The 25,971-nt window shown below is 40.0% G+C and overlaps 4 protein-coding genes across 4 annotated transcripts; 3 read left to right on the top strand and 1 right to left on the bottom strand.

Annotated features, from left to right (window-relative positions):
* Positions 1-1,212: 1,212 nt before the first annotated feature.
* On the top strand, positions 1,213-8,841 carry LOC149904921 (cytochrome P450 6B5-like). Its single transcript, XM_090107250.1, has 3 exons — positions 1,213-2,124; positions 2,364-2,366; positions 8,254-8,841. Exons 1-3 carry the CDS (start codon positions 1,213-1,215, stop codon positions 8,839-8,841), a joined length of 1,503 nt encoding a protein of 500 aa, XP_089963376.1.
* A 2,220-nt stretch (positions 8,842-11,061) lies between these two features.
* Positions 11,062-12,647, top strand: LOC149904922 (cytochrome P450 6B5-like). The gene has a single exon (XM_090107057.1). The coding sequence runs from the start codon at positions 11,103-11,105 to the stop codon at positions 12,600-12,602; it is 1,500 nt and encodes a 499-aa protein (XP_089963183.1). The 5' UTR covers positions 11,062-11,102; the 3' UTR covers positions 12,603-12,647.
* A 336-nt stretch (positions 12,648-12,983) lies between these two features.
* Positions 12,984-15,799, bottom strand: LOC149904923 (uncharacterized). The gene is made up of 3 exons (XM_090107439.1): positions 15,719-15,799; positions 13,802-13,898; positions 12,984-13,205 (listed from the first exon to the last, which is right to left on the bottom strand). Exons 1-3 carry the CDS (start codon positions 15,734-15,736, stop codon positions 13,075-13,077), a joined length of 246 nt encoding a protein of 81 aa, XP_089963565.1. The 5' UTR covers positions 15,737-15,799; the 3' UTR covers positions 12,984-13,074.
* A 5,872-nt stretch (positions 15,800-21,671) lies between these two features.
* On the top strand, positions 21,672-24,803 carry LOC149904924 (uncharacterized). Its single transcript, XM_090107119.1, has 2 exons — positions 21,672-21,715; positions 24,209-24,803. Exons 1-2 carry the CDS (start codon positions 21,672-21,674, stop codon positions 24,801-24,803), a joined length of 639 nt encoding a protein of 212 aa, XP_089963245.1.
* Positions 24,804-25,971: the final 1,168 nt, after the last annotated feature.

The following is a 25,971-nucleotide window of genomic DNA, read 5'->3' on the forward strand; positions in this document are numbered from 1 at the left end:
ATTATCAATAAGACGTCTGGAGCACGTTTGAATGGTCATAGCCTTGTTTTACCATGTAAATATGTATTGAAGTTTCAAAAGTGCTTCTCGAAGAAGTCTAATTTAATAAATAAATGTTTGAGTTTGAGTTAAACACCGGTACATTGATTATAATTTGCATATTGGTCTGTTTTTTAATTTAAAATGCATGTTGATTAATGACTAGATGACAGATGAGTTCTTGGCAAAATATAGTTATTTTACTTAACATAAGATTTTATGAACGTGGACTAGTAATTATTAAATTAAGCCGATAATGATGATTTATAAGTTAGGATTAAATGTCTATTATTCACCATGATATTGCACTTCGTGTAAAGTGGAATACATTTTATTAACAACAAAATTAATAATGGCACTTAAACATAGTATTTATTCATATTGTCCACGTGTACATAATTATTATGATTGTAATATTGTATCGCATAAAGTGAATGACGGGATTGTAGAATGTCTCTTCACTACATAGTATAAAATAAAGTCACTTTCTCTGTCCCTATGTCCCTTTGTATGCTTAAATCTTTAAAACTACGCAACGGTTTTTGAAGGGGGGTTTTTTTTAATAGATAGAGTGATTCAAGAGGAAGGCTTTAGTATATAATTTATTAGGTTTTAGACAAAGCGGGTGAAGCCGCGGGCGGTAAGCTAGTAATTAATAATTCATTAGATTCTTTAGATAGATAATATTCTTCTCCCTGACAAACAAACAATTATTTCGATTAATATAAAGGTGCTACATGTTGACATGTGGTACACTCGATTGGAATGAAGTTCCCTTCGTTTTGAAGTATGTATGATAACATAGGTAAGCATAAAATCGTCTCCAAGTGAGAATAACGTTTAAAAATGGTATAGAATATAATTTATTGAAATTAATGAAAAATTAAATTAACCAATAAAAGTAATAGTTCGAAAATAACCTGCTCTATAAACATATTTCACAATATTTTCATTGACTGATGATAAAAAAGATATTGAAACCTACATATATATCATAATAATGCGATAATAAATAATATAAACAAGCTTATTAAATAATTTGATGCCAAAGAATATCAATTAGATATCATCACTGGTGAATGGTGATAAGACCAAAATTCGTCGTGCATACATTATACACCATAACTATAAATACTTTGGAGTATTTAATTATACGTCATAAGCTCCTCAAACATGTTCGTGTTCGCAATTTTAATTTTTACTGTGACAATATTGTGTCTTACTTACATAACCGGAAGATACAACGAAAACTATTGGAAGAAAAGAAATGTGGCATTCTACTCGAAGCACAAAGTGACAGGAATTCTTTGGGATTTTGCAACTAAACAGAAATCAGTTTTTCTAAATCTGTATGAAGTTTACAAAGAGTACCGCAATGAACCAGCTGTTGGTATCGGCTCCTTTTTATTACCGACTATATATGTAATAGATCCAACTAACATTCAACATGTGCTGGCGACCGATTTCAGCTCTTTTAACCATAGAGGAGTGGAGATTAACGATAGTGATAAACTCTCTGACAATATTCTCTTCATGAATGGAAATCGCTGGAGACTGATGCGTCAAAACATGACACCGCTGTTCACATCTGCTAAATTGAAATCCATGTACTACATCATAGATAAAAGTGCCAAGGACTTCGTAGAACACATGAACGCTAACAAAGAGTTATGGAAAGGTAATGCATTTGATACTTTATCTTCATTCTGCAGCGCAGCTATAGGAGGCGCTGTGTTCGGAGTGAGCACTGGATCCATTTTCGATTCACCATTCCTTGATATGGCACGCAATGCGTCAAAAGCAGGTTTAAGTACTAAAATCAAATTTGCTATTAATAGCTTGAGCAACGAATTATTCAAAATCTTAAGAATAAAATTTTTTGATGCACACGAAGATTTCTTCATCGGCGCTGTTAAGAAAATTCTGCGCGCACGAGAGCAGGAAAATACCAAACGACACGACTTCGCTGATGTATGCGTAGCATTACAGAAAGCTGGAATCATGGCAGATAAAGAAACTGGCTTAGAATTAAAACCAACAGATGAGTTATTGGCGGCGCAAGCTTTCTTCTTCTTTGTCGCAGGCGTGCAGGAGCCTACTTTTTTTTTTTTTTTTTTTTTTTTTATAGTGGGGAAATCTTCCAAAGATACCCACGGCCCCCGGGGAAGGAGCCGTGGGTTATGTCGGATTCTTACCGACTAAAACCCCACTGTGTTCCGTCGAGCCGCTTTAATGATGGGGCCGCGGGTATTTGTTGGAATTCTTCCGCGACCCCCTCGGCGGCAGCCCATCTCCAGGCCAGGCGCAAGCCAAGAACAGGAAAGGTAGTTTGCCTGCTCTTCCCTCCCGTTGGCGGCATGAGCGGAACACGTCTCAAGCCGCCTCACCGCACCGGACGATGGATTACATTCCCCGTTCCACCGCCCGGCGCCCTTCGTCAAGGAGGCACGTTGCGACCGTGTAAAGCGGCCGCAACACGGCGACGACGCCCAATAAGACGTCTGCGCCGGATCGGGTCCGCGTGAGGATCCCTCTCGCGCACCCGCTCTGCCTCCTCTTTCTGCGAGATCACGCTCTCCGAGAATGCGATCACCGCACGCCAGGATCTGTCGCCATCCACCATTGCACGAACAACGGAGGGTAGAGAGAGATCCGGCCCAATTATCGCGACTAAGCGAGCACGGGGCTCGGCCCACGCGGGACACACGCCAAGAGTGTGATCTGCCGTGTCCTCCGGGCAGGCACACCAGTGGCAGACCATGCTGGGCTCCCTCCTCGCGACTTTACACAGGTACCGCCCGAAGCAGCCGTGCCCGGACAGCATCTGCGTAAGGCGGAAGGTTATGGCCCCGTGCCGCCTGTCGCACCACTCTTGGAGGACTGGACGTATGGCCGCAACTGTCCTCTCACCCGCGCTGGGCTCCTCGAGCCGGCGTTCCCACTCCCGGAACCGCCGCTCGGCAGCCTCGACCCTCCACTCCTCTACTTCCTCGTAGGAAGGATTCACCCCATGTGACCTAGACGCCGAGACGCGGCGGTACACGTCCGCTAGCATCTCGGCGTCCAGATCCCATGGCGGCGTTCCGGCCATTACGCAGGCAGCCTCAAAAGACACCGTGCGGTATGCCCTAACTACCCTGAGCGCCATGACCCGCTGCGGCCTCCGCAAGAGGGGTCTGGTACGGGCGCTCAGGGTGTCTGCCCAGATGGGGGCCCCGTAGAGGGCCATGGAGCGGATTACGCCAGTGTATAGCCGGCGACACCCACCCCCAGCACCTCTAAGGTTTGGCAGCAAACTTCCCAGTGCTCCGGCCGCCCCTACAAGACGGGGGGCGAGGCGACGGAAGTGCTCCGTGAACCTCCATCGGCTATCCAACACGATACCTAGATATCTCATGGTGGTGGTGACCCTGATCGCTACCCCATCCACCCGGATCTCTGAGCCTGCGCTATGTAGCCTCCGGCGACCGGGAAAGAAGATGGCTTCGGATTTCTCCAGCGCCACCCGTAGTCCCAACCGCCGGATGCGGCACACCACCTGCTCAACTCCCGTGGTAGCTAATAAAGCTGCCTCCTCGTATGTGGCCCCACGCGCAGTCACCAGAGTATCGTCGGCGTAACAAGTTACGCCAACACCTGGGAGGTTAGTGGCGCGCAGGACCCAGTCGTACCCGATGTTCCACAGAAGAGGCCCGAGGACTGACCCCTGTGGGACACCGCACGACACTTCCTTCTCACTCCATCCATCGCGGGTTGGATAGGCAACAGTCCTATCTGATAGGTATGACCGCAGCAGTCGCACCATGTAGCCCGGCACGCGATGATAGTGGAGAGCTTGCAGAATACTGTCCCACGGTAAGGTATTAAACGCGTTGGCGATGTCCAAAGACACCGCCAGGAGGACTTCTCCACTAGCGGCCGCATCTTCTGCGGTGGCTCTCACGCGAGATATCGCGTCAAGTGTGGACCGACCACGGCGAAAGCCGAACTGGTTCCCGCTGAGGTCTGGTCCCACTCCCTCCAAATGGTTGACGAGGCGAGCTGCGAAAACGCGCTCAAAAAGCTTGCTCACCTCGTCAAGCAATACAATAGGCCTGTACGCTGAGGGAGAATCGCGCGGGCGCCCCTCCTTTCTTAACAGGACCAAATTCCCTGTCTTCCACCGACGGGGAAATTGGCCCCGCTCAAGGCAAGCCGAAAACAACCGCTCCACCCGGGGCCCGAGGGCTTCCAACGCTAGCATCCACGCTCGGCCAGGTACACCGTCAGGTCCAGGAGCAGTGCTTTTCCCTTTAAGCCGCGTAGCTGCCGACTCCAACTCCTCATGGGTAACGGCAGGGATTTCTTCTGCAGACTCCTCCTGTGACGCAGGTGTCGCCGCCATCGGCGGAGGAGAATATCTTCCCCGGTCCGGGAACAGAGACACCACAACCTGTTCTAACAGACGGGGCTCGAGAGACTGAGACAGGGGCGGAGCCCACGGGCGGAGCTTCTGCCTCACCCGTTTATACGGCCGACCCCACGGCACTCGGTTCAGACCCTCGAGCATCTCTTCCCATGCTTTATCCTTGGCGCTGCTGATTGCCTCCTTCAGAGAGGTAACGCACTCCCTGTAGGAGGCATACAGTTGCGCTTCCTCCACTTCGTCCCGTGCACTCCGTCGCCGGTGCCTGGTGTACGCCCGCCTCGCAGCCACGCAGGATGCGCGCAGCTGGGCAATTTCGGCGGACCACCAATACATCGGTCTTCTGCGCGGATTAGAGCGAACTCTACTCATGGCCGCATCACACACCTGCGCCATGGCATCAGCCATCCATGCTGCATCGTCCTCTACTGTTGCGATCTGCGGTGCAGGGATCCATGCCTGAACTATGGCAGCCTCAATTAGGAGTTCCCTATCGAGACTACGAATCGACCAACGTGGACGTCCACCATTTAGGGAAGGCTCACCGCGAAACGCGGATGGCGCAGAGACGCTGAAGCGGATGTATCTGTGGTCCGATAGCGTTTCCACATCAGTTACAACCCTCCAGTCGCTAATTCGCCTTGCAAGGGGGGGGCTAGCGAAGGTGATGTCGACGATGGAGCCCCCTCTTTGCCGCACGCATGTTAGCTCACTCCCGCGATTTACGACCGAGAGATCAGCTGCGACCGCCCAGTCCTGCAGCACCGCACCCCGCGCATTTCTCACCGATGATCCCCATGCCATTGATTTGGCATTAAAATCTCCGGCCAGAAGCACGGGCTGCGAAGGAGCGAGGTCAATCAGTTCCCCAAGATCTGCCAGGAACCGCTCGAATTCATCCAGGCTACGGTTGGGAGAGAAGTAGACCCCGATCACTGTGTTACCATTGATCGAGGCCGAGACACAACCCTGCCGCCGGACTACCCTTTCCATTACTGTGCCGCCCTGCGTTACTAGCGTCACCAGTCCATCCAAGTCGGCCGCCCAGTTGTCCCGGGACGGCACGAAATAGGGCTCAGCCACCACCGCCACATCTATCCGCCACTCCGCCAGACTCTGGAGCAAAAGATCTTGAGCTCCGGCGCAGTGGTTGATATTGCCTTGGAGGAAATGGAGGGGAGCCATTACTGCGTTTCCATTTCGCTAACCGTCACATTCGCCTCGACGGGCGCGGGACAAGGACACGGCGTGGTACCTGGACCATCGCGTCCCCGATTTCCTCTTTTCCGCTTGGGAGCCTTGCAAGCCGGGCCCCCGAGCCGATGGCCTGCCGGTAGCTTGGCCTCGGAACATAGAACGCAGCGAGCGGCGGAGGCAGAACATTCCCCGGCCTTGTGGCCTGTTTCTCCACATCGGAAACAGACGTTGCTCCTGTCTACGGGCGACTTGCACGTGGCTCTTACGTGCCCCACCTCTAGGCAGCGGAAGCAACGCTGCGGCTTCACCCTGCCAAGCGTGACACTTGCAGAGATCCACCCTACTTGGATACGGCCCACCTGTGCCACCTTCTTTGCCGCGGCTATCGGGCAGCTCACCCAGGCTGAAGTCAAGCCGCGAGAGCCCATGCGCAGTCCACTACACTTAACGTGTTCTGTAGGGCATTCTCCTGCCTGAGAAATCGCAGCCACGACATCATCTACCGCCGCCGAGTCGTCCAAGCCGATGATGTGCACTTCAGTGCATTTCACCGGCCTGGAAACCTTGACGGTGCTTTCGTCCCAAATCTCCCGCATCTTTGCAGCGAGAGCATCTGCCTCCTTCGAGCTTGCGGCACCAGGGATTTCTAAAATCCTTGCTCCAGTCGCGGCACGCTTGAACCGCAGCGCACCTACGCCGATTTCCGCCAGATTAATCTTTTGACGTGATCCAGCCATTATAGAGGCATAAGTGACGCCTCGCTCCTCTGCGCCTGGCTGCAGAGCAATTACGACAGCCGAGGACGAAGGATTGCGCAACCTCTGCGCCCTCGTGCGCACTCGCGCCGGCCCCTTTTTCTTTTTCGCCTTGCCCTTCTTTCCAACGACCGTCCATTCCTGCTCCAGACGTTGCTGCAACTGGGGAGCAGAAGAAGTGGTGGGCACAGTCTTGTCAGCTGACTTGGTCTTTTCCGGCTGCCGTGCAGCCTTCCCCTTGCCCTTCCCCTTGGCTTTTGCAGCTGAATCCGGTTTTGCAGGCTTCGCAGCAGGCTGTTCCGGTTTTCTCGCCTTTGCTGGGGCAGCACCTTTCGCTGGCGCCCTATTAGGGGGCTTTGGCGGCGGAAGAGGAGGAAAGTCCTCGATTGGGGCTTGCCCAACCGCCATTCCCTCAACCCTGCCATCCCCCGCCAATGGAGGCCTTACACGCCTCGTTGGAGGGAGGCGCTCCTCCAACGCTTCAAACCGGGCGTCCACCATTCCCCCAACTTGCCGCAAAATCTCCGCGGTCAGTTCGGAGTCCACTCGCGTTTGCATGGGCTGTGCGGTCCCTATGATGGCCCTCAGCTCTCCCATCTCTTTTCGGAGGCCCGCGATTTCCGCCTGTAACTGAGTGTTCGCAGCTTGCAGCTGCCGCGTCTCCTCTGTTGCGGTACGCTGTGCAAGAAGCACCGCTGCTTCTTGAATGGTGTCCGAGGCATCCTTGAGGGAGCGTTTGAACGCCACCCTTAGGTTGGTCGATTTTGCCCGCACCTGCTCAATGGCATCCAGGCTCTCCTCTATACGGCGTTGGAGGGCCGCGGTAGAATCGTCGGCAAGACGTCCGTCCCCAGTTTCTCCAGCGCGAGAGGTACCGGCTCGAGAGGCTCGGGAGACCTGCGTTTCCTCGCTAGCCTCGAGCTCCGATTCCCTCCGTACGCGCGACAAGGCCTTCCTAGCGGCTGTCATGTCCGCTAAGGTCTTTCTTGCAGAGGCTGTACCTGCACAGAACCCAGCTGCTGCAGCCCCTCGCCCTTTGCCCCTTTTCGAGGCTTTCTTGGCCTGCCGCGTTCGGCCTTCCTCCGTGGAGGAGCCTGAGCAGCTCGCTCCAGAGGACCGCTTTCGCTTGGCCCACAGTCTATCCTCCTCATATGACTGGACCGTCATGAGACTATCTACGGACGTTGCCGTGGACAGCCCACTGGGTCCAGTCTTCCTTCTTCTGGTTTCAACGCGCCCCGTTTGGGTGCGCGCCTCCACCCCGCGTTCCGTTTCGCTAAGCTTATCGGTATCCGTTAGTCGTTTGCCAGTGGTCAGTTGCTCAGTAGCATTAGGGCCTGATGCATCACCCGTATGATGGCCAGTGCCCCCTCCAGAATACGATGGGGCTGACGGTACTGTCCCGTCGGGACAGTCCCGTGAGGGATTCTCCACACTCGAAGCGAGGTGGTACCCTCCTGGAGTAGTTTTAGTTTTATTGACCTCCATTTTTGCTTTTTTGTTAACCAGGGGGCGCTCCCCTGAGACATCTCTATCTGCCGGATTCCCACCGACCATTCATCCTCTCGCCGAGTGTCACTGACTTAGGATTGGGGTAATTTTTTATAGGGGTTGTCTTCCCCGCAGTCCCGAAGAACTCCCGGCCCTGTCTGCCATCCTGCGAGCAAAAGCTCCGCTGGCCCCTTTGAGCCACAGACACGCGCCAAAGCGCCATGCATCTCTTGTATACTCTTCTAGTGAGAGAGGTACAGAGAGCAACCAGCTCGGTCCATATTCGCTTCACTCAAGGTGCTGGCTTGCACCCCAAGCTACTGAGCCCCTCCGCCGCGACAAGGCTTGGACCATGGGGGGGTGCAGGAGCCTACTGCCCAAGCGCTATATGCTACGTTGATAGAACTGGGAAGACATCCGGAATACTTAGTAAAAGTCCATCAAGAAATCGACGAAACGTTTAAATATCATAATAATAAAATTGATTTTGATGTTATAATGGGTATGAAGAACGTTGATATGGTTATGAATGAAGCTTTGCGACTGCATCCGCCGATTGGATTTTTAACAAGGCAATGTATAAAAGATACTATTCTACCAGAGGGTAATATTAAAATTAAAGAAGGAACGAGAATATTAACGCCAATATATGAAGTGCATTACGACGAAAAATATTATACAGAGCCCGAGAAATTTATGCCGGAACGATTCGCTCCAGAAAACAAGCACAAATTAGTTGATATTCATTATATGCCATTTGGGAAGGGAAATAGAGAATGTCTGGGTAAAAGATACGCTTTGATACAAGCCAAAGCTGGTCTGGTGCATTTGCTTCGAGATTTCACAATAAGGACGATTATTAAAGACGGTGGAATTAAATACCTTCCTCAGCCAGTGCAAGTGCGACTTGAGAATGTAGATGTTGAATTTATACCGAGGTCTATTTCTAGTTAATTATATTATTTAAGTACTAGCTTGCGTCCTTGGCTTCAACTGCATTGTGCATCAATGCTTGCGCATCATAGCGCACTATATGACCGATGACGTATACATATCTTATTGTGATAACTATTAAGCTACGCTTCTAAATTCTAATACCTAGTAATAAATGAAATGAAATCTTTAAGAGCACGCTTTGGCACGAATTGGCCAGCTCACACCAGGGAGGAACCACACGCCTCCAGCAATCTGCTTTAAATAAACAAAATTACCGTGTCGGTGTCTTTTGATATAAAAACTTTAATATTATAAAGTTTAATTTAAATGTGTTTAGTGGTTTGTGAGAGAAATGTCAACCATGCCACCATCCTGCATCTATCCCCACAAACGTGGAAAAATATTATATTTAATAAATTATTTGAAAATTTATTTCTTTTTTTTTTCCTTCTATTATTGTTATTACCAACTCACCTATATTGTATCCCATATTTAAGGATATACAACATTTTTTAAACCTCAGTAATTTACCAAACTCAAGAGACCAAGAAATACCGGAACTTGGAGCATATTATTTGCAATTCTTCTATTTTTCGTGAAATGTCCATTTTCTCCGTCATTTTAAGCTTTCTGTACAAAAAAATACGTCAAATAAAATACTTTTTAAATCATATCGAATCAGATTCATAATAATATTACGATTCATCGAAAGTGTCCATTTTAGCCCCGCTGTAAATACATAAAATGAAGTCCCATGTCCCCTAGTGGGGTAAGGGGCAGATGCATTATACATCTGTTTCACTGATCGATTTTCCTTGAGACAAGTAGGTGATCAGCCTTCTGTGTCCTGCCAGACCGATACATTTTTTTTTCTTCGTCTCCACCGGAAATCGAACCCAGGACCCCACGGTGCTACGCTCACGCGTCAACCACTGTACCAAGGAGGCGGTCTACAATAAAAAAAATAAATACATAATAATTAATAATTATTATATTATAAAATATGGTGAAATATACTGCACGGAAGCTTTTTAATTTGTAATGATGAACGAGTGGAATTGTAGTGTTTAATTTACTAATATGTACATAGCTACACATTAATGTTTAACTATTCAATAAAATATAGCAATAGCGTTGTAAATACACTAGCCGATCGTCCCGGGTCTGCCCGGGAAAAATCAGATTATAATTTTTTTTGAAATACATATATAAAAGATTATATTCTTGCATTATTTATATGTATAGCATGTGCTATTCTCAGTTTTGTAGTACCTATATAACGATTCAGAACCATTACGCCAAATTAGACTACCTGGTCCTGTGTACGATTATTTTCAAAAAAATTATAATATCACAGAATGTACAATTCTCAGAAACCTGTTTAAAATTGCACAACAAAACCGTGAATATAGCAACATATAATCAATCATAATTTATTTTGTACCTCTATAAAGCTTGAGATCCAAAGAAAACTAATTATTGAAGATATTTTGATACCTTAACTTCAGCTAAAGCATATTTTATCATCATACAACATACTAGATGTGCCCCACGGTTTTCCCCGCATTGCTCCGATCCTGTTGATCTTAGCCTATAGCCTTCCTCGATAAAAGGGCTGTCTAGCAACGATAGTATTTTTCAATCGGACTAGTTCCTGAGATTAGCGCGTTCAAACAAACAAACTCTTCAGCTTTATAATATTAGTATAGTTAGATTGTAACATAAAAATCTGCGAGTGAACGTTTTGTTAACTCGATAAACTGAAACAATTATGATAATTTATCTCAATGTTTCCATCCTTACATTTTGATGTACCTATTCTATTAATATTAAAATATGGTTACTTTTTAAAATGGAAAATGTAACTTTTATCGATATTCGGTATACTTATTGATGTTTTCTTTGCTCCGTTCATTATTTTTTTAACACGATTTTAGAAGCAATAAACCTGCAGTATGTTTGAATGTAACCGACTCATTGCGATTTTGACCCCCATTTAAAAGCATAGATGACAATACAGTAATTTCATGAGTTTGAGTGTGTTTGTTTAACTATATAAGTATGTATAGGTGTTTGTTCACAATGCTATAGACATTATCTCTACATAAGTGGAAACTCAGGTTTACATGTTATTTAATACTGCGTCACAAAACCATTATAGCACTGAACTTGAAACACGATAACATTAAATGCAAGATACGACTATCATTAGAGGGGTCAATAGACATGTGTTTATAAAACTCGAATCTCCGGCACTCAGAACGATTCATTCCGCAGACATGATAGCATTTTTGTTTGTGTTCAGTGCGCTTCTCGCGTGCGTCGTTTATTTAAACGGCAAATACAATGAATCCTACTGGAAGAGACGAAAAGTTGCGTTCTATAAGAAGAACAAAGTTATGGGTATATTCTGGGAGTTTCTCTTCAAAAACAAAGCGGTATTCCAGAATTTATGTGAAGTGTACAAGGACTACAGGAAGGAACCAGCGGTTGGGATCGGGACGTTTGTGACCCCAACGTTGTATGTGATAGACCCCACTAATGTTCAACATGTGCTGGCTTCAGACTTCAACTCTTTCAACCACAGAGGAGTGGATATCAACGAGGATGATTTACTCGCTGACAATATTCTTTTCATGCACGGCAATCGATGGAAACTGATGCGGCAAAGTATGACACCGCTCTTCACTTCTGCAAAACTCAAATCTATGTACTACATCATCGATAAAAGTGCTGTAGACTTCGTTCAGTATTTGAACGACAACAAACAACTGTTAAATGGAAATGCTTTTGATACTTTGACATCATTCTGCTCTGCGGCTATTGGTGGTGCCGTGTTCGGTGTTAGCACAGGATCCATTTTCGATTCACCGTTCCTTAACATGGCACGAGATGCGTTTAAAGCCAGCTTTAGATTTAACATCAGGTTTGCTATAGGAAACCTGAGCAGTGGTCTAGCTACCTTCCTTGGACTAAAATTGTTCAAAGAGCATGAGGGTTTCTTTATCGGCGCAATAAAACAAATTTTGCGCGCTCGTGAACTAGAAAATGTAAAGAGACACGATTTCGCTGACTTATGTGTAGCATTACAGAGTATGGGGAAAATGGTGGACAAAGAGACTGGTTTAGAAATGGTACCAACTGATGAGCTCTTAGCGGCACAAGCATTCTTCTTTTTCGTCGCAGGCGTCGAACCAACAGCCACCGCTTTATTTGGAACGTTATACGAATTAGGGAAATCTCCAGAACATTTAGAAAAGGTGCATAATGAAATCGACGAAGCATTCAAAAAGAATGATAATAAAATGAGCTACGACACCATTATGGATTTAAAACATGTTGACATGGTGATGAGTGAAGCTATGCGATTACATCCACCTATCGGCTTTTTGACCAGACGTTGTGTAAAGGACAGCGTTCTTCCTGTTGGCAACATTAAAGTTGATAAAGGTACTAAGATACTAACACCAATATTTGAGATTCACCACGACCCAAAATACTACCCAGAGCCCGAAAAGTTTATGCCAGAGAGATTCTCTCCTGAGAACAGGCATAAAATTGCTGATATTACTTACATGCCTTTCGGAAAGGGTAATAGGATTTGTGTAGGTCTCAGGTACGCGTCACTTCAAGCTAAAGCTGGATTGGTCCATTTATTGCGCAACTTTACTGTGAGCAGCATCATCAATGATGGCGGACAGAAATACAGCCGACACCCAGTGCAAGTGAGACTTGATAATGTTGATGTTAAGTTTATACCGAGAAATATTGCTAATTAATTAGAATAAATGATATAGAATAATAAAAGAGTGTTTGTATTTTTATTGGATCTGGATTTATTTATTATTGTATTGTTATCACTACTCACTACCAAGTTATCTCTAGGTACCAGACAACCTGTGATATTTAAAAAAATCAAAATGCAAATAAGAAGTAAGATAATATGACGGGTGAAATTATTAATATCAAACCGATAGAATATAATTATTAATTAATATTAATTAAATACCTAATTAAAACTTCATTGAAATTTTCGTATGAATATTAAAATCATACCTATGTACTTAGTAGGTACTCAAAATTTTATAGAAAAAAAAGATAACTTTAAGTATATAGACTTTGTAACCTTTCTTATAATAAAATTTGGAAAAAAAATACAATTCTACCAATATATTTATTTAATTAAAACTTCAATTACTTATCTTAAAAAAAATGTTTTATTTACAATCTTAAATATACTAGCGCCATCTATTATAAATACTGTTCTATGGGCGCGAAACTATTGACGTTTGCGACATGGAGTTGCTTAGCTTGCAACACAGATGGCGCTTGTCTGAAATAGCTCGCTACATCTCCGCTCACGCTGCCGTATGGTATGCCACCTGAAAATTTTAGAAGGTATATTATTATTATTATAAATGCGAAGATGTGTTTGTTTGTTTGTCTTTCTTCTAAAATTGTCACATTAAAGCGTTTATGATGATCTAGTATGATTTTCACGGAAATTTTCTTTGACGACGCAGGTGAAGCTACGGGTTACAGCTAGTACGATTATAAAGGTTCTCTTCTCTTTCAGTTGATGTACCTGGCCATAATCGTTGAATTTGTTTCATTCAGCATTAATTATATACAATATCCGATTGCTTGTGTATTTTGTGAGTATTTTTTTGGTTAACTGTGTCCATAATAAATAATCTGTACTAAAATTTATCCAAATCCATTCAGACGTGAGAAAAAAAACAGACGGACAGAGGTACTTTCGCATTTATTATATTAGTTACTAGCTGCTCCACTCCTGTTGGTCTCAGCGTGATGATATAGCCTTCCTCGATAAATGGGCTATCTAACACCGAAATAATTTTTCAAATCGGACCAGTAGTTCCTGAGATTAGCGCGTTCAAACAAACAAACTCTTCAGCTTTATAATATTAGTAACTCCCAATTAGATGATAGCCACAGATACTATGTGATAACTAACCATAAGACAAGCCAGGTGCAGGCAGGGGAAAAGATCCCGCACTGTCAGGGACCGGGAGTGCGAGGGCGACGCTCGCCACACAGAGGAACACAGCTATCTGGAATTGGTATTTCTTTTGTTAGTGCATTAAAAATCTAATTAAGGAAAATAGTGTACTTCGTAATAGACGATTAGACGGTACACCTTGATAATATTATTTTATTATGATACTTATTTCAATGATATTGAATGTGTGTAGATAGTAAATAATTAAATACATATTTATAGTAATCGCCTATTTTTATTTAGTTTTACTAGTTATTACATTATATAAATGGTACATATTAAATTTTGAAGTCATAAACAGCCATGCAAGATGGAAGGAAACCTGGCCTTGGGGCAAAACTCTAGATAACATTTGTCTACATAGAAATCTAAATAACATTTGTCTTGTTATTTAGATTTCTATGGGCAAAACTATTTCAATTATGATTCACATATTTAAAGAAATGCTCTTGATATTATCCTCTGAGCTGCAATTCATATCTATAAGGAAGTATGAATGCTATGAACATGTTTTTAATCGTGACTTTGACTTTCAAATTTCGGAAGTAATGCGAGTATGAAGGTTTGTTTTGAAGACCTTGCAAATATTATGTGGACTAGGTACATTTGCAGTCTAGTTATCATTTTTTGAATCAGAATTGACTTTAAAATTTAAATTACAAGTGTTTATGATGTGAAAATAATCTTGTGTGATAAAGAATCTAGAACATACAGTGATTATTGAACAGAAACATCTTTAGGCGCGTTAAGAGTAAAATTTGTATTTTTAATCTTGACAAAGAAGTTTCATTTCTGACACGTGTGCTCGGCACACACGCTTTTTTATTATCATTAAGCACTAATTTTAAGTGATTATGATAAATTAATAATCATAGAAACTGGTCTACTTATTCTATTTATTGGTATATAAATAGCAGTGTCCGTCGCATTGCATTTCTTCTCTCCCATATTTATTACGTAGACATACGAAATCAAACAAAGACACTCAAAAATTTTCATAAAAATCGGTCCCGCTGTTACGGAGAAGTTTGTTACTTGTACTGTTTGATAAACACTGATGTGGGACCAAACTAAGATATTTCTATACCTATGTAATAAAATCGCATCACTCCTAAATCCTAATACAGCAACGATCATCTTGAAAGTCAATCTTGCTCCCAAATCCCAAAGTCGAGTGAGTAATTGATCGCCCTTTAGCAAAATATGTCTAAATAAAGTGAGAAATGGATTCCACGTAATGCAATTTACATTTACGTTATTCTGATACCGAATTATTAGTTCTGGGACTTTCATATAGTTATAATTTTTAGATAAAGAGCAGTATGTCTGTAAGTAGATGACACCTGAATGGCTCAATGAATTTTGATAAATTTTCTAGCGGTTGAATAAAGGACTAGATAGACTCACTCGAAGAACAACACAAACATAGGCCAAATATTTTATGCACCTAAATACAATACATACTTAAAACTGAATGAAAAACAATTTTTTATTACATTTCCCACTTTTACAAACTTTTGTTTCAAAAATTTTTTGTTTTACTAGATTCTGAATTAGCCAAACACAAAGCCAATTATGAACTACATCATATCGTAACCAATATCCCCATGAACACTACATTATATACTCGCTGCTACTCCTACTTCGCCTAGCTTGATCCGATATAAACAAAAAGGAAGCCTATAACACTCGAAACAGAAAGAATCTTTACAATAGTAAAAGAGCTTTAACAATTCACAAAAGCACATGCATACAAGTCCTTCTCCTTAGCTACTGTGGCTAAATTATATTACTTCAATAGACAATAGAGTTTACTATACATATAGTTTTTTAAAATAGGTTATTACTAATTAATAACTAGGTTACACTAACCTGCCGTATGGTTGACATTGTGCGCACTACGCCGCGCCCGCGCAAACATTCCCTGTTATATCGCGATGCGACCGCCAAAGCTGCGGGCTATTCTATAATAATACGTATAACTAGTTTTCCGCCCGCAGCTGTGCCCGCCTTGTCTAAAACCTAATAAATTATATACTAAAACATTCCTTGAAAATCCCTCTTTTTAATAGAATTTACCGCAACTAAATCCGTTGCGTAGTTTTAAAGATTTAAGCATAGAGACGGACAGACAACGACTTTGTTTTATACTACGTAGTGATTGATTATTCCTATAGATTTATGAGTATTCTGGTTATTTTGTAAGTATTACGAAATTTGAGTATTGATAGAGTAGGTTCTATGTAGATTTTTTGGATTGCTAATTCGTGGTGCAATTTGTCGGATTGGTGATTTAATAATTTCTATATTTATATACATTGTAATATTATAGTTACCCAACAATTCAGTAGAAAGTGTTACTAATAAACCTAAAATACTCAATAGAACCTTCCAAATACAGTGTATTTTATAAACATTATTATATAAGTACCTATAAATGTTATAATACAGTGTATTTTATAAACATTAAAGTGGCCTATAATATAAGTACCTATAAATATCGTCACTAGTTGAGGATTTCCAAATTTAATTTAAGCTTCAAAATATATACTACTAGCGGTCCACCCCGGCTTCGCCCGTGGTACATGTTTACGTTTTCTCTACATAAGAACCATCCTCGTACTTCAAGGAATATAATAAAAAAAGAATTATCGAAATCGGTTCAGCCGTTCTCGAGTTATGCGCTTACCAACACATTTTGCGATTCATTTTTATATATAAGAGATTACCAATACATATTTATAATAACTTGCCTTAATATTATGTCTCCAACTATAACTTGTGAAGACTATGTGTATACGAATTACGAAGACGACAAAATCCTCACATAGATGTAAGTATATAAATGAATCCTTACCAATTGTACGTGCTACAAAAAAGTTACTTAAACAATCATTTGAGTAAAAAATTTTATTTATTTAATAAAATTCAATTGCCACTTTCACTTTATGGCGGGCGTGCGTAATTAATTTACTTATAAAAACCATTAAAAATGTTGTTAAACGCATAGCAATGAGAACTGTTTTCTTTTCTATATTGTAATCTAGTATATTTTCCCATAAAAAGAGAAATCTTCGCTAACAAGTTTACGCCATGATTATAACATAATCCTCAAACTATTATTACGTTACGCTAGTTGAAAAATAACATTATTCGAAATTATCAAATCTATACATATAATAAATCTGTAGAAGGGAAAAATAAAAAGCAGTGTTACTGGATCGATACCAAACCTAAATATTTGATAAATAAAATTTTGTCTGTCTGTCTGTATGTTCAGGCATCACGTAAAAACTAACGGTTCGATTTCGATGAAACTTGATATAATTATACCTTTTTATCGTGAAAAAATACTTAAAAAATATCTTAACCGCGCGGACGGAGTCGCGGGTCAAGACTATTATGTTCCATTTATTTTAAAGTGGGACGAAATTTCAACTAGACTTCTACTAATTTACCAAATACTACAACCTATAAAAATTAACCAATTATTAGGATAAATATAAATATTTTATTTTATGAGAAACACCCATCCACATACGAAGGTGTATATCAATCTAAGGCTACATACGGGCCTTGACAGCTAAATGCCGATTAAGTATAAGCTGTACCAGTTTTACGCAGCTTAAGTTATGCAAAGCATAATATGTTATTATGTAGGTATGTAATGCAACGCATCTTATGTAAATATACATATTTTTTACTGGGACGATAATAAATTAGGAAAAAAAATCGATTTCGATCGAATGTTCATTTTCATTCCATAAAATTATAATCGTTTTCAAATAGGGTTGTTATAAAATTTCAAAAAAAAATTATTTCAATAAGTAGGTACTACCTACCTACATAATATTAATAAAATTTCATTAGTACCTAACCGGTAATGAAGTCGAGTATATAAGTGAAGTCCCATGTCCCCAATGCATTATCCATACATCTGTTTCACTGATCGATTTTCTTTTAGGGACAAGTAGCTGATCAGCCTTCTGTGTCCTGTCAGACCGAGACATTTAACCTTCATCATAAAGGTTGACAGGAAAGTATTCATCCAATCTATACAGAAAATTTAATAAAAATCGATCAAGCTCTGAATTAGGTTAAAATTAAAAAAAAACCAATATAACAATAGACAGAAAATCAATTACTTTTATTTGAATTAAACATCACCACGCCTAACACGGTACCTAGGTAATATTGATTCTTAATTAATAAACGAAAATTTGTTTTCGTTTGTTACTTGAGACCCACCAATTTCCAAAGTTAGTCCACACAGTTCATTTCCCTAACCATTAGAGACAGTTGCAACACACAACAAGTTCTAGAAATAATTAAATTGGTTTCTCCATTTAAGCCTTTACTTTGAAATATTAATAAGACCATTATTTTAATTTGAACTCTTAGGTCATGGTTCGTATTTTGTAAATAGCTTCGAAATGTTTAACTTGCACAAAATGAGGACAATCAATTTTCACAGGCTCTTATTTAAGTTGCCATGAAGTGTCAAGCTTTTATATTTATTACAAAAATGAAATGAATGGTGTGTTTATTTTTTCCTTTTACCTCTTTTTTAAAAGATTTGTTAATATGTCTTTGATTTTTCCTGTACGATCTCGCAAATTAGGGTTCAAAGAATGATTTACGGATATTTTCTTTTTATAAATTTAACATCTCTACATAGCAGTCATAATAAGTAAATACATAAATAAGTAAAGTCGCTTCCCGCGTCTGTCTGTGTATGTATGCTTAGATCTTTAAAAATACACAATTTTTTTTTTTTTAATAGATAGAGTGATTCAAGAGGAAAGTATAGTATATAATTAATTAGGTTTTAGACAAAGCGGGCGAAGCCGCGGGCGGAAAGCCAGACCATGATTGATATGATGATTTATACAAATTAACGTTATCTAAGAATATTATGTTTTATTATTATGAAACATCTTTTTCAAAACTATAGCACGTGTTCAACTTGGGAGATATAAATTTAATTCTTATCAGATCAATTATTGAAGTTGACTCATTAACATGAAAATATGCATTATCATCTTATGTGATATTTTTAATGATAAATTATTTTATTTAATCGATGTCAATATTGTATATAAATATTTTGGACAATTGCTTTAATTTTCTATAAATTGTTTCCAACTATCAAACATTTAGTAATTCAATTAGACTTCTTCTAGAAGCACTTTTGAATCGTCATAACAGTTTACCACAGCTTCGGAAAGCAGTATCTATGACATTGAGGTATTATTATAGAGAGGACACCACGAACAAAATCTGTGCAACAAGCGCGGCGGCGCGGGGGGGGGAGTGAGAGACTTTGTAGATATTCTGCCTCTTATTACTTATAAATTAAAACCAATCATTGTAACAAATAAATATTGTTTATCTTATTAAAAATATATAATAAACTTATCAATTAATCCAATCAATGAAACAAATAAATATTGGTTTAAAACGATTGACTCTAACTCGTGTTACAAATAGTGTAGTACCGATGGCCTCTCTAGTATACGTAGTACATAGTAACTCAATGATCTATGAAGAAAAACCGGTAAAGAAACTCCATTGACAATGGAGGATCTAAATTCGTATAGTATTTAGATCATTAAGTAAGTATAGTACTTATTTTGATTATTTATATATAGAAATTCAATTCGATTGAAACTGCATAATGTTGTGCAAAGATTAAATATTTATTTTACCTCAATAAAACAATATCTATTCACGAATCACAATAAACAATCTATTATTATGTCTGATGAAAACTAATAGAAGTTTTGTAACGTAATAACTAGACAAAGATTGATTTTAAGCGAACCGTGAAATTGAACACCTAAAGATATTGTTACTACTGTTACATCATCACATGTAATAAATAACTTAAAATTATAAGCAAGAAGTCTTTAAAATATAGAGCAAAGGAATGGGAAAACTTATACAATATAAGCCAATGAGAAACTTGTATTGCATACTAGGATAGTAGTGTGTTGGTATCCCTACTAATATTATAAATGCGAAAGTAACTATGTCTGTCTGTCTGTCTGTCTATTACGCTTTCCCGCTTAAACCTCTCAACCGATTTTGATGAAATTTGGCACAGACAATCTTTAGACCCTGAGAAAGAACATAGGCTACCTTTTATCAAAACACCACGCGGACGAAGCCGCGAGCGGAAGCTAGTAATCGATAAATGATCATTTATTTTAAACTATTTCTACATTTATTACATTTATTATACACAAAATAAATGATAATTATTCCTTCATTTATTAAATTTTTGAGAAGACCTATCTTAATTATCTTTATCCTTCAATTCATAACGTTATTTACTATTAAAACAAATAAATAAAAGACATTTGTGAGAAGTGAGAACATTGAATTCGGAATATTTCATCTTACAAGTCAAACCTACATGGAAGAAAACATATTTGGTATCGTTGGTAATTTATTCGATTCAGTATTATATCTCTTTATTCGGTAGAAACCAGAATAAAAGGTAACTCTACTAAAATAAAAATACATTTAAAAGGCGATTATCGCAATCTGTCTTCCATTTATTTATAAGTTGTGATTATTGACAAAATAAGGCTACGAGTCACTAAAGAAGGCAAACAAAATATAAGTTTTTTAGAGATAAAGTCCTTTTAGATTGTACATAGAGACCTTAGATAGAGACATAGAGTGGCTCGCTTTTCCCGCGCCGCCCACGGCTTCGCCTGCTTAGTCTACGGTAGCGTTGCGTTAGATATCTACTATTAACTAAGGTAGAAAAGTAGGTTATTTATTCTAACATTGTAGCAGTCAAAAATAATGCAATAAATACACTATTTTGCGACGATAAAAGAAACACTAAATAATAATAATTAATATGATTAAAATAATAATAGTTAAAAAAAACTAAAAAACACGCTTTTTATAGAAAACCGAATTAAAAAATAGAAAATTTTTATCAAATTAGTGTATTGTCATCGGTCCTCAATAAATCTACAAAGTTTGAACGAAATCTGGCCGTTTAAAGTGGGTCAAAATCGCGCCCAAAGAAGTCGGTTACAAACATACAGGTGAAGCTAATATAAAGCGTGTAAAAAAAGCAAAAAAAAACACACTTAAACTAATGAAATTATTGTATTATCACCAATCCTTGATAAGTGTCCAAAGTTTGATACTGACATAATAGGTGAAGCTTATAAAAGCGCGTTATGACACACTTTCGCTTACAATAACAAAGTAAGGATTACAAACAATCTCAAAAGGTAATCCTTTTGAGATTATGTAATCTCTACAAATTGCTCCAATATAGATTGCTCGCTATACCCAGCGGTGGTTTCGGGACCACTCTTACGTCATCATTTGTTCAAACCAAGTTATTGCTAAGTAAACTGTTACATAAAGAGACCAATGTTACCAACCATTGCAGCAAGTGGCTTCATGAAATAGACCACCTTGAATTTGTTTGAATCGATTATCTGTGCAAGGTTTTTATGATATTTTTATCCAAATATTATAGACAAAAAAGGGGACTCGAAAGTTCTATGAATTATCATAATTATTATTGCTTATCTATAAACTTAACTATATACATAATTGGTAGAATCAGCGGCTAATAAAAAATATCTTAAACCATTAAAACATGGAAAAATAATGACAATAAACGTGCAGCATTGTGCCCAAGTTAGTCTTATGCTGGCGCTACACATTGGCTTCAAAGTTTGAGCAAACATTTGTACAAACTTTGAAGTGAAAACTTTGACGCAAACACGATTACAAATATGCCTGCTAGACTTGTTTTCAAATGTTTTACGGCACAGTTATTGCAAAGATGGCTGATAGATCGGAAGACGATTTTGTGGACGCCGTCAATCTGTTTTATTTTTTATTCGGACCCATGCGTCGTTTACAACGTTACGGTTTTTGTGGTCTTTGTTTTTTGGATCCCATATGGAGGGTTCCGCTTCAAGTAGCTGAAGAAATTCGATAACTACATCATTACTCCACTCCATTATGACACTCAAAATATACACACACAACTGCTCCGGTCAGCGGCGCGCGCGTTACTAAGCATTGCAATTTGCAACAAGTGTGGCAGGGCGCACAAACTTTGAAGCAACTTTGAAGTTTGATTACTTTGATGTTCGCAGAAAAACCGACTCGACTCGGCAAACTTCAAATATGTGTTCAAACTTTGAACAAATAGGCAAATGTCAGTGCCACACTTCGCGACTTTGTAGGTATTTGCGTATTTGATCACATGTCTAGCGCCTGCCTTAGAATATAATATAACATTCTTGACATGTTAATTATTTAGTTTTAAACTTGTAGACAACGCGAAAATGTACCTATTATTTGGCGCATTACTAAGAAAATAATATATTTTTACGTAACATACCAACTTGTATATCCTACAATCTACATGTTTAAAATGATATTATATTTACGTGAACTTAATTTCTCATATTTAAACATTAAATTGATTCCAATATGTATTCATTAGAATAACTTTTATATGCCCTAGCAACCAATCATTTTTGATGTTGAAACCAAAAGTGGAACGCCTAGGCTCAGTTGGCTTTAAATGTAGTATTATGAAAATATTGGGATCATTGACCACCAATAAACATGTATTTATGTAAAGGGTATATTATACTATTTCTCAGGTAAATGAGCAAGATAGCTAATGGTTAAATCGTAGTTATTTGTACCCAAGACTCGAATGTATTTAAAATCAAAAACGTGTTGAAATTGAATAATAATGATCTATTAATTGTTTCAATTCTTTAACACATATAGGTATCTTAAGTTACTGTAGACAAATTCTTGTACCTACATAAAAAAAATTAAACCTCTATTCTATGTGTAAAAAATGTATATCCATACTAATATTATAAATGCGAAAGTAACTCTGTCTGTCTGTCTGTTACTCAATCACGCCTTAACTACTGAACCAATTTGCATGAAATTTGGTATAGAGATATTTTGAAACCCGAGAAAGGACATAGGATAGGTTTTATCCCGGAAATCCTACGGGAACGTATTTTTATTGAAAACGCGGCCGTAGCCGCGGGCGGAAAGCTAGTGGTTTATAAAAAACGCCAATTATCTTTTTAAAATCACATGACACAACACTGACAATTGAACTCACAACCCTACGAAATAGGTTACTAGCCAAAATACAGCATCCTATTCCTACTTTAGAGGTCACTCAGCGAATCAGTTGCCCAAATCAATGACGACTGTACCCGATTTTCATCACTGTTACATTTCTGTCTCGATGATTTCATTGCAGTTACGATACTTATTTCGAAAAGTTTATTAACTTCTCCATTGTCATCTGTAATAGCTAAAACATGCTGTTTTAAATTAGTCAACTGTAGATACAAATATTGCACGAGCAATAAGGAAAATAAAGCTTCGTATAAAGTATTGAACAATAGCAGTGTTCAACTTTTGTCAAATGTAAAGAAGTAATTAACTCGACCTATTGAGTTATTGGAACTGCAAAATATTAACATTATTTTAACAAAATTTTTACAAATGTTATAGATATATTATGTAATATATATAAAAATGAATCGCAAAATGTGTTGGTAAGCGCATAACTCGAGAACGGCTGAACCGATTTCGATAATTCTTTTTTTATTATATTCCTTGAAGTACGAGGATGGTTCTTATGTAGAAAACGTAAATATGTACCACGGGCGAAGCCGGGGCGGACCGCTAGTGTAATAATATGTATGTGTAATATTATAATAGTTATTATTTACCCACACTTTCGTCCGAAACAATAATTTTGATAAAATCATTTGAATCATTTACTTTCCATAGGTCACACCAAAATTCGAAATATCCCATAAATAAAGAATATTTAAATAATTAGTCTTACATTTTTAAAACAGTTGCGACCCCCTAATTACAACACACCCAAGGACGACCCTTCTTTTAAAAGATAATGGCCTACATTCGTATTTGTAGAGTTTTGATTTCAAATATAAATTGAAACGATTAAAGTTCATACAGGTGTGTCTGATATATTTAATACTAGATCATTCGCTGTACCCAATTCCATAAATAAGCCTTTATGTATTATTAATATAGAATTGGCTTTTTCGTGTATTACTTTGTTAGAAAAATATACCCACTTACTTAATCATAAGTAATGGTTAAAAATAATAGTTCTTCTTCTTCTTTTTTTCAAATGGCAACTCCCGATCCCAGTGAGGACGGATTCTGCCAATGTCAAGTTTTGGACGGATGGTCAGTTAACAATAGTTTAATTAAGGGTCTTGGTAATTAACGCCTTGACCAAATATTATAAAGTCATGGCTTTTGAGTGTTACAGTGATAATAAGCTAATTATAGAGTAGCTGACGTCACTGAGGCAAGAGAGAGGGACGAAAACCTGCCCTCTGAAACGCTCCAAGGATGGAAACAGGAAGCTCGCGACGCGGTGTTTCGCCGATGGCGTCGAGAACTAGACTCGTCTTGCGTGGGGGCCTGGACTTTGAACGCAATCAGCCCGATGCTCAAGGAATGGGTGGATAGGCGGTGGGGATCGGTCAGCTACCGGCTTGTGCAGGTTCTGTCTGGGCACGGTTGCTTCGGCAGTTACCTGCACAGGATCGGTCGTGAGCCGGCCCCCGCCTGCCATCATTGTAGCAGCCCTCAAGATACGGCTTTGCATACGCTTGCGGAATGCCCAGCATGGACAAATGAACGTAGGTCTCTCGAGAGCCTTCTAGGGACAGACACCCAGCTGACCCTGCGGGCTCTTGTAGAGGCTATGGTCACTGGCGACACTGACCGTGCATGGAAAACCGTAGTCACTTTCTGTGCGACGGTTATGAAAAGAAAGGAGGACGCAGAGAGGGCCCGAGAGAACGATCCAGCGGCGGATCCTCTGCGTCGGCGGAGACCCGGCAGGCGTAGGCGTCTTTATGACCAGCGCCAGCCATAAGACCTAAGAGAAAAAGCGCGGGGGGAGGTTTTCCGTAGGTACGCGCATACTGTAGTTATGCTCGCGGCAAGGAAACCGGATCCCCTCGTGACGTAAGGTGGATAGGTCCGGAAATGGAACGAAGATATTATTTAATATCGTCGCCCACTGCCACTCCCGGGCCTCGGAGTGTCGCCAAGAAGCGGCAGTGGCCACAGACGGCGGGGGTATAAGGCCTGGCTGTTAACCCCCGCCGATCAAGGCGATAGACGGCTACCGTTGGGTTTTAGTGGGTATGGCTTCGTGCGAGTCCCACATACCCCCTTGGACAGTAAAACTGGCGAGGGGGATGCGTAAAGGCATTTCCCAACGTTAAAAAAAAAAAAAAAAAAAAACGTAGCTGACGTCGTGATCTTCATCGATGTGGAGATTTTATTTAGGAATACCACGGTTTTCCAAGTTTCAGAAAGACTTAAATTGGAAATTTTACAAATATTATGAAACTTGAAAGCCTCATCTGTTGAACTTCAATCATCTGACCCTACGATTCGTATTGAAATTTTGGCAGCTTTAAAGCTTTTTTCAAATTACAAAAAAGGTTCCACCTTTCTTGAGCTGACTAAATCACGGCAAAAATTTATGTTGCTCATATAAGCTCTGCCTTATCTATGTACATAAGATTTATATAACCCAGTTTCTAACAAAACTAATTTCTCCGAGATTGAGTAATAAAACACATAAAACTTTCGCAATTATAATATTTATACTACCTTAATACTGTTAGAACTCCCAAAATTTGTAAATAGGCCTACAATAATGCTAATTAGAAAAGTTTTACTATTAGTAGTACTATTTTTACCATTTTACTACCACTCAAAGCTTTTGCTAACATCTTAATATTTAGCCGTACGTATAAAACCGAGTCTGGTTAAAATTAAATGCAGCTAAGGGACAAGTGGGTCACAAAACCGGGCTTAACAATCGAAAGTGGACTTGTAATACCTTTCACACTAGCCGGTATCCGCTGTCTTTGTACGCTAAAATAACACTATCTATTTTGTTAATCATTAAGGTTGGTTACATGCTTTTTTTGCTCAATTTCACTGGTGTTCAAGTGATTGGCGTCGAGCGGTTTGGAGTTTTGAAACTAGGCTTTAGATTGAGACTCGATAACTTTGTGTGGAAAAGC

This window comes from Colias eurytheme, chromosome 11 (assembly GCF_061535395.1).
Source record: "Colias eurytheme isolate Ceu_HAF_F1 chromosome 11, ilColEury1 Martin Lab GWU primary, whole genome shotgun sequence".
NCBI classification, from domain to species: domain Eukaryota; kingdom Metazoa; phylum Arthropoda; class Insecta; order Lepidoptera; family Pieridae; genus Colias; species Colias eurytheme.

Excerpts from the sequence above, each read along its gene's own strand:
- LOC149904923 (XM_090107439.1), bottom strand. Across the intron at positions 13,206-13,801 it reads TGCACCTGGCTTGTCTTATG|GTGGCATACCATACGGCAGC; the intron begins GTTAGTTATCAC and ends TAAAATTTTCAG.
- LOC149904924 (XM_090107119.1), top strand. The coding sequence starts at position 21,672 with ATGGCTGATAGATCGGAAGACGATTTTGTGGACGCCGTCAATCT. Across the intron at positions 21,716-24,208 it reads TTTGTGGACGCCGTCAATCT|AGTAGCTGACGTCACTGAGG; the intron begins GTTTTATTTTTT and ends AGCTAATTATAG.
- LOC149904921 (XM_090107250.1), top strand. The coding sequence starts at position 1,213 with ATGTTCGTGTTCGCAATTTTAATTTTTACTGTGACAATATTGTGTCTT.
- LOC149904922 (XM_090107057.1), top strand. The coding sequence starts at position 11,103 with ATGATAGCATTTTTGTTTGTGTTCAGTGCGCTTCTCGCGTGCGTCGTT.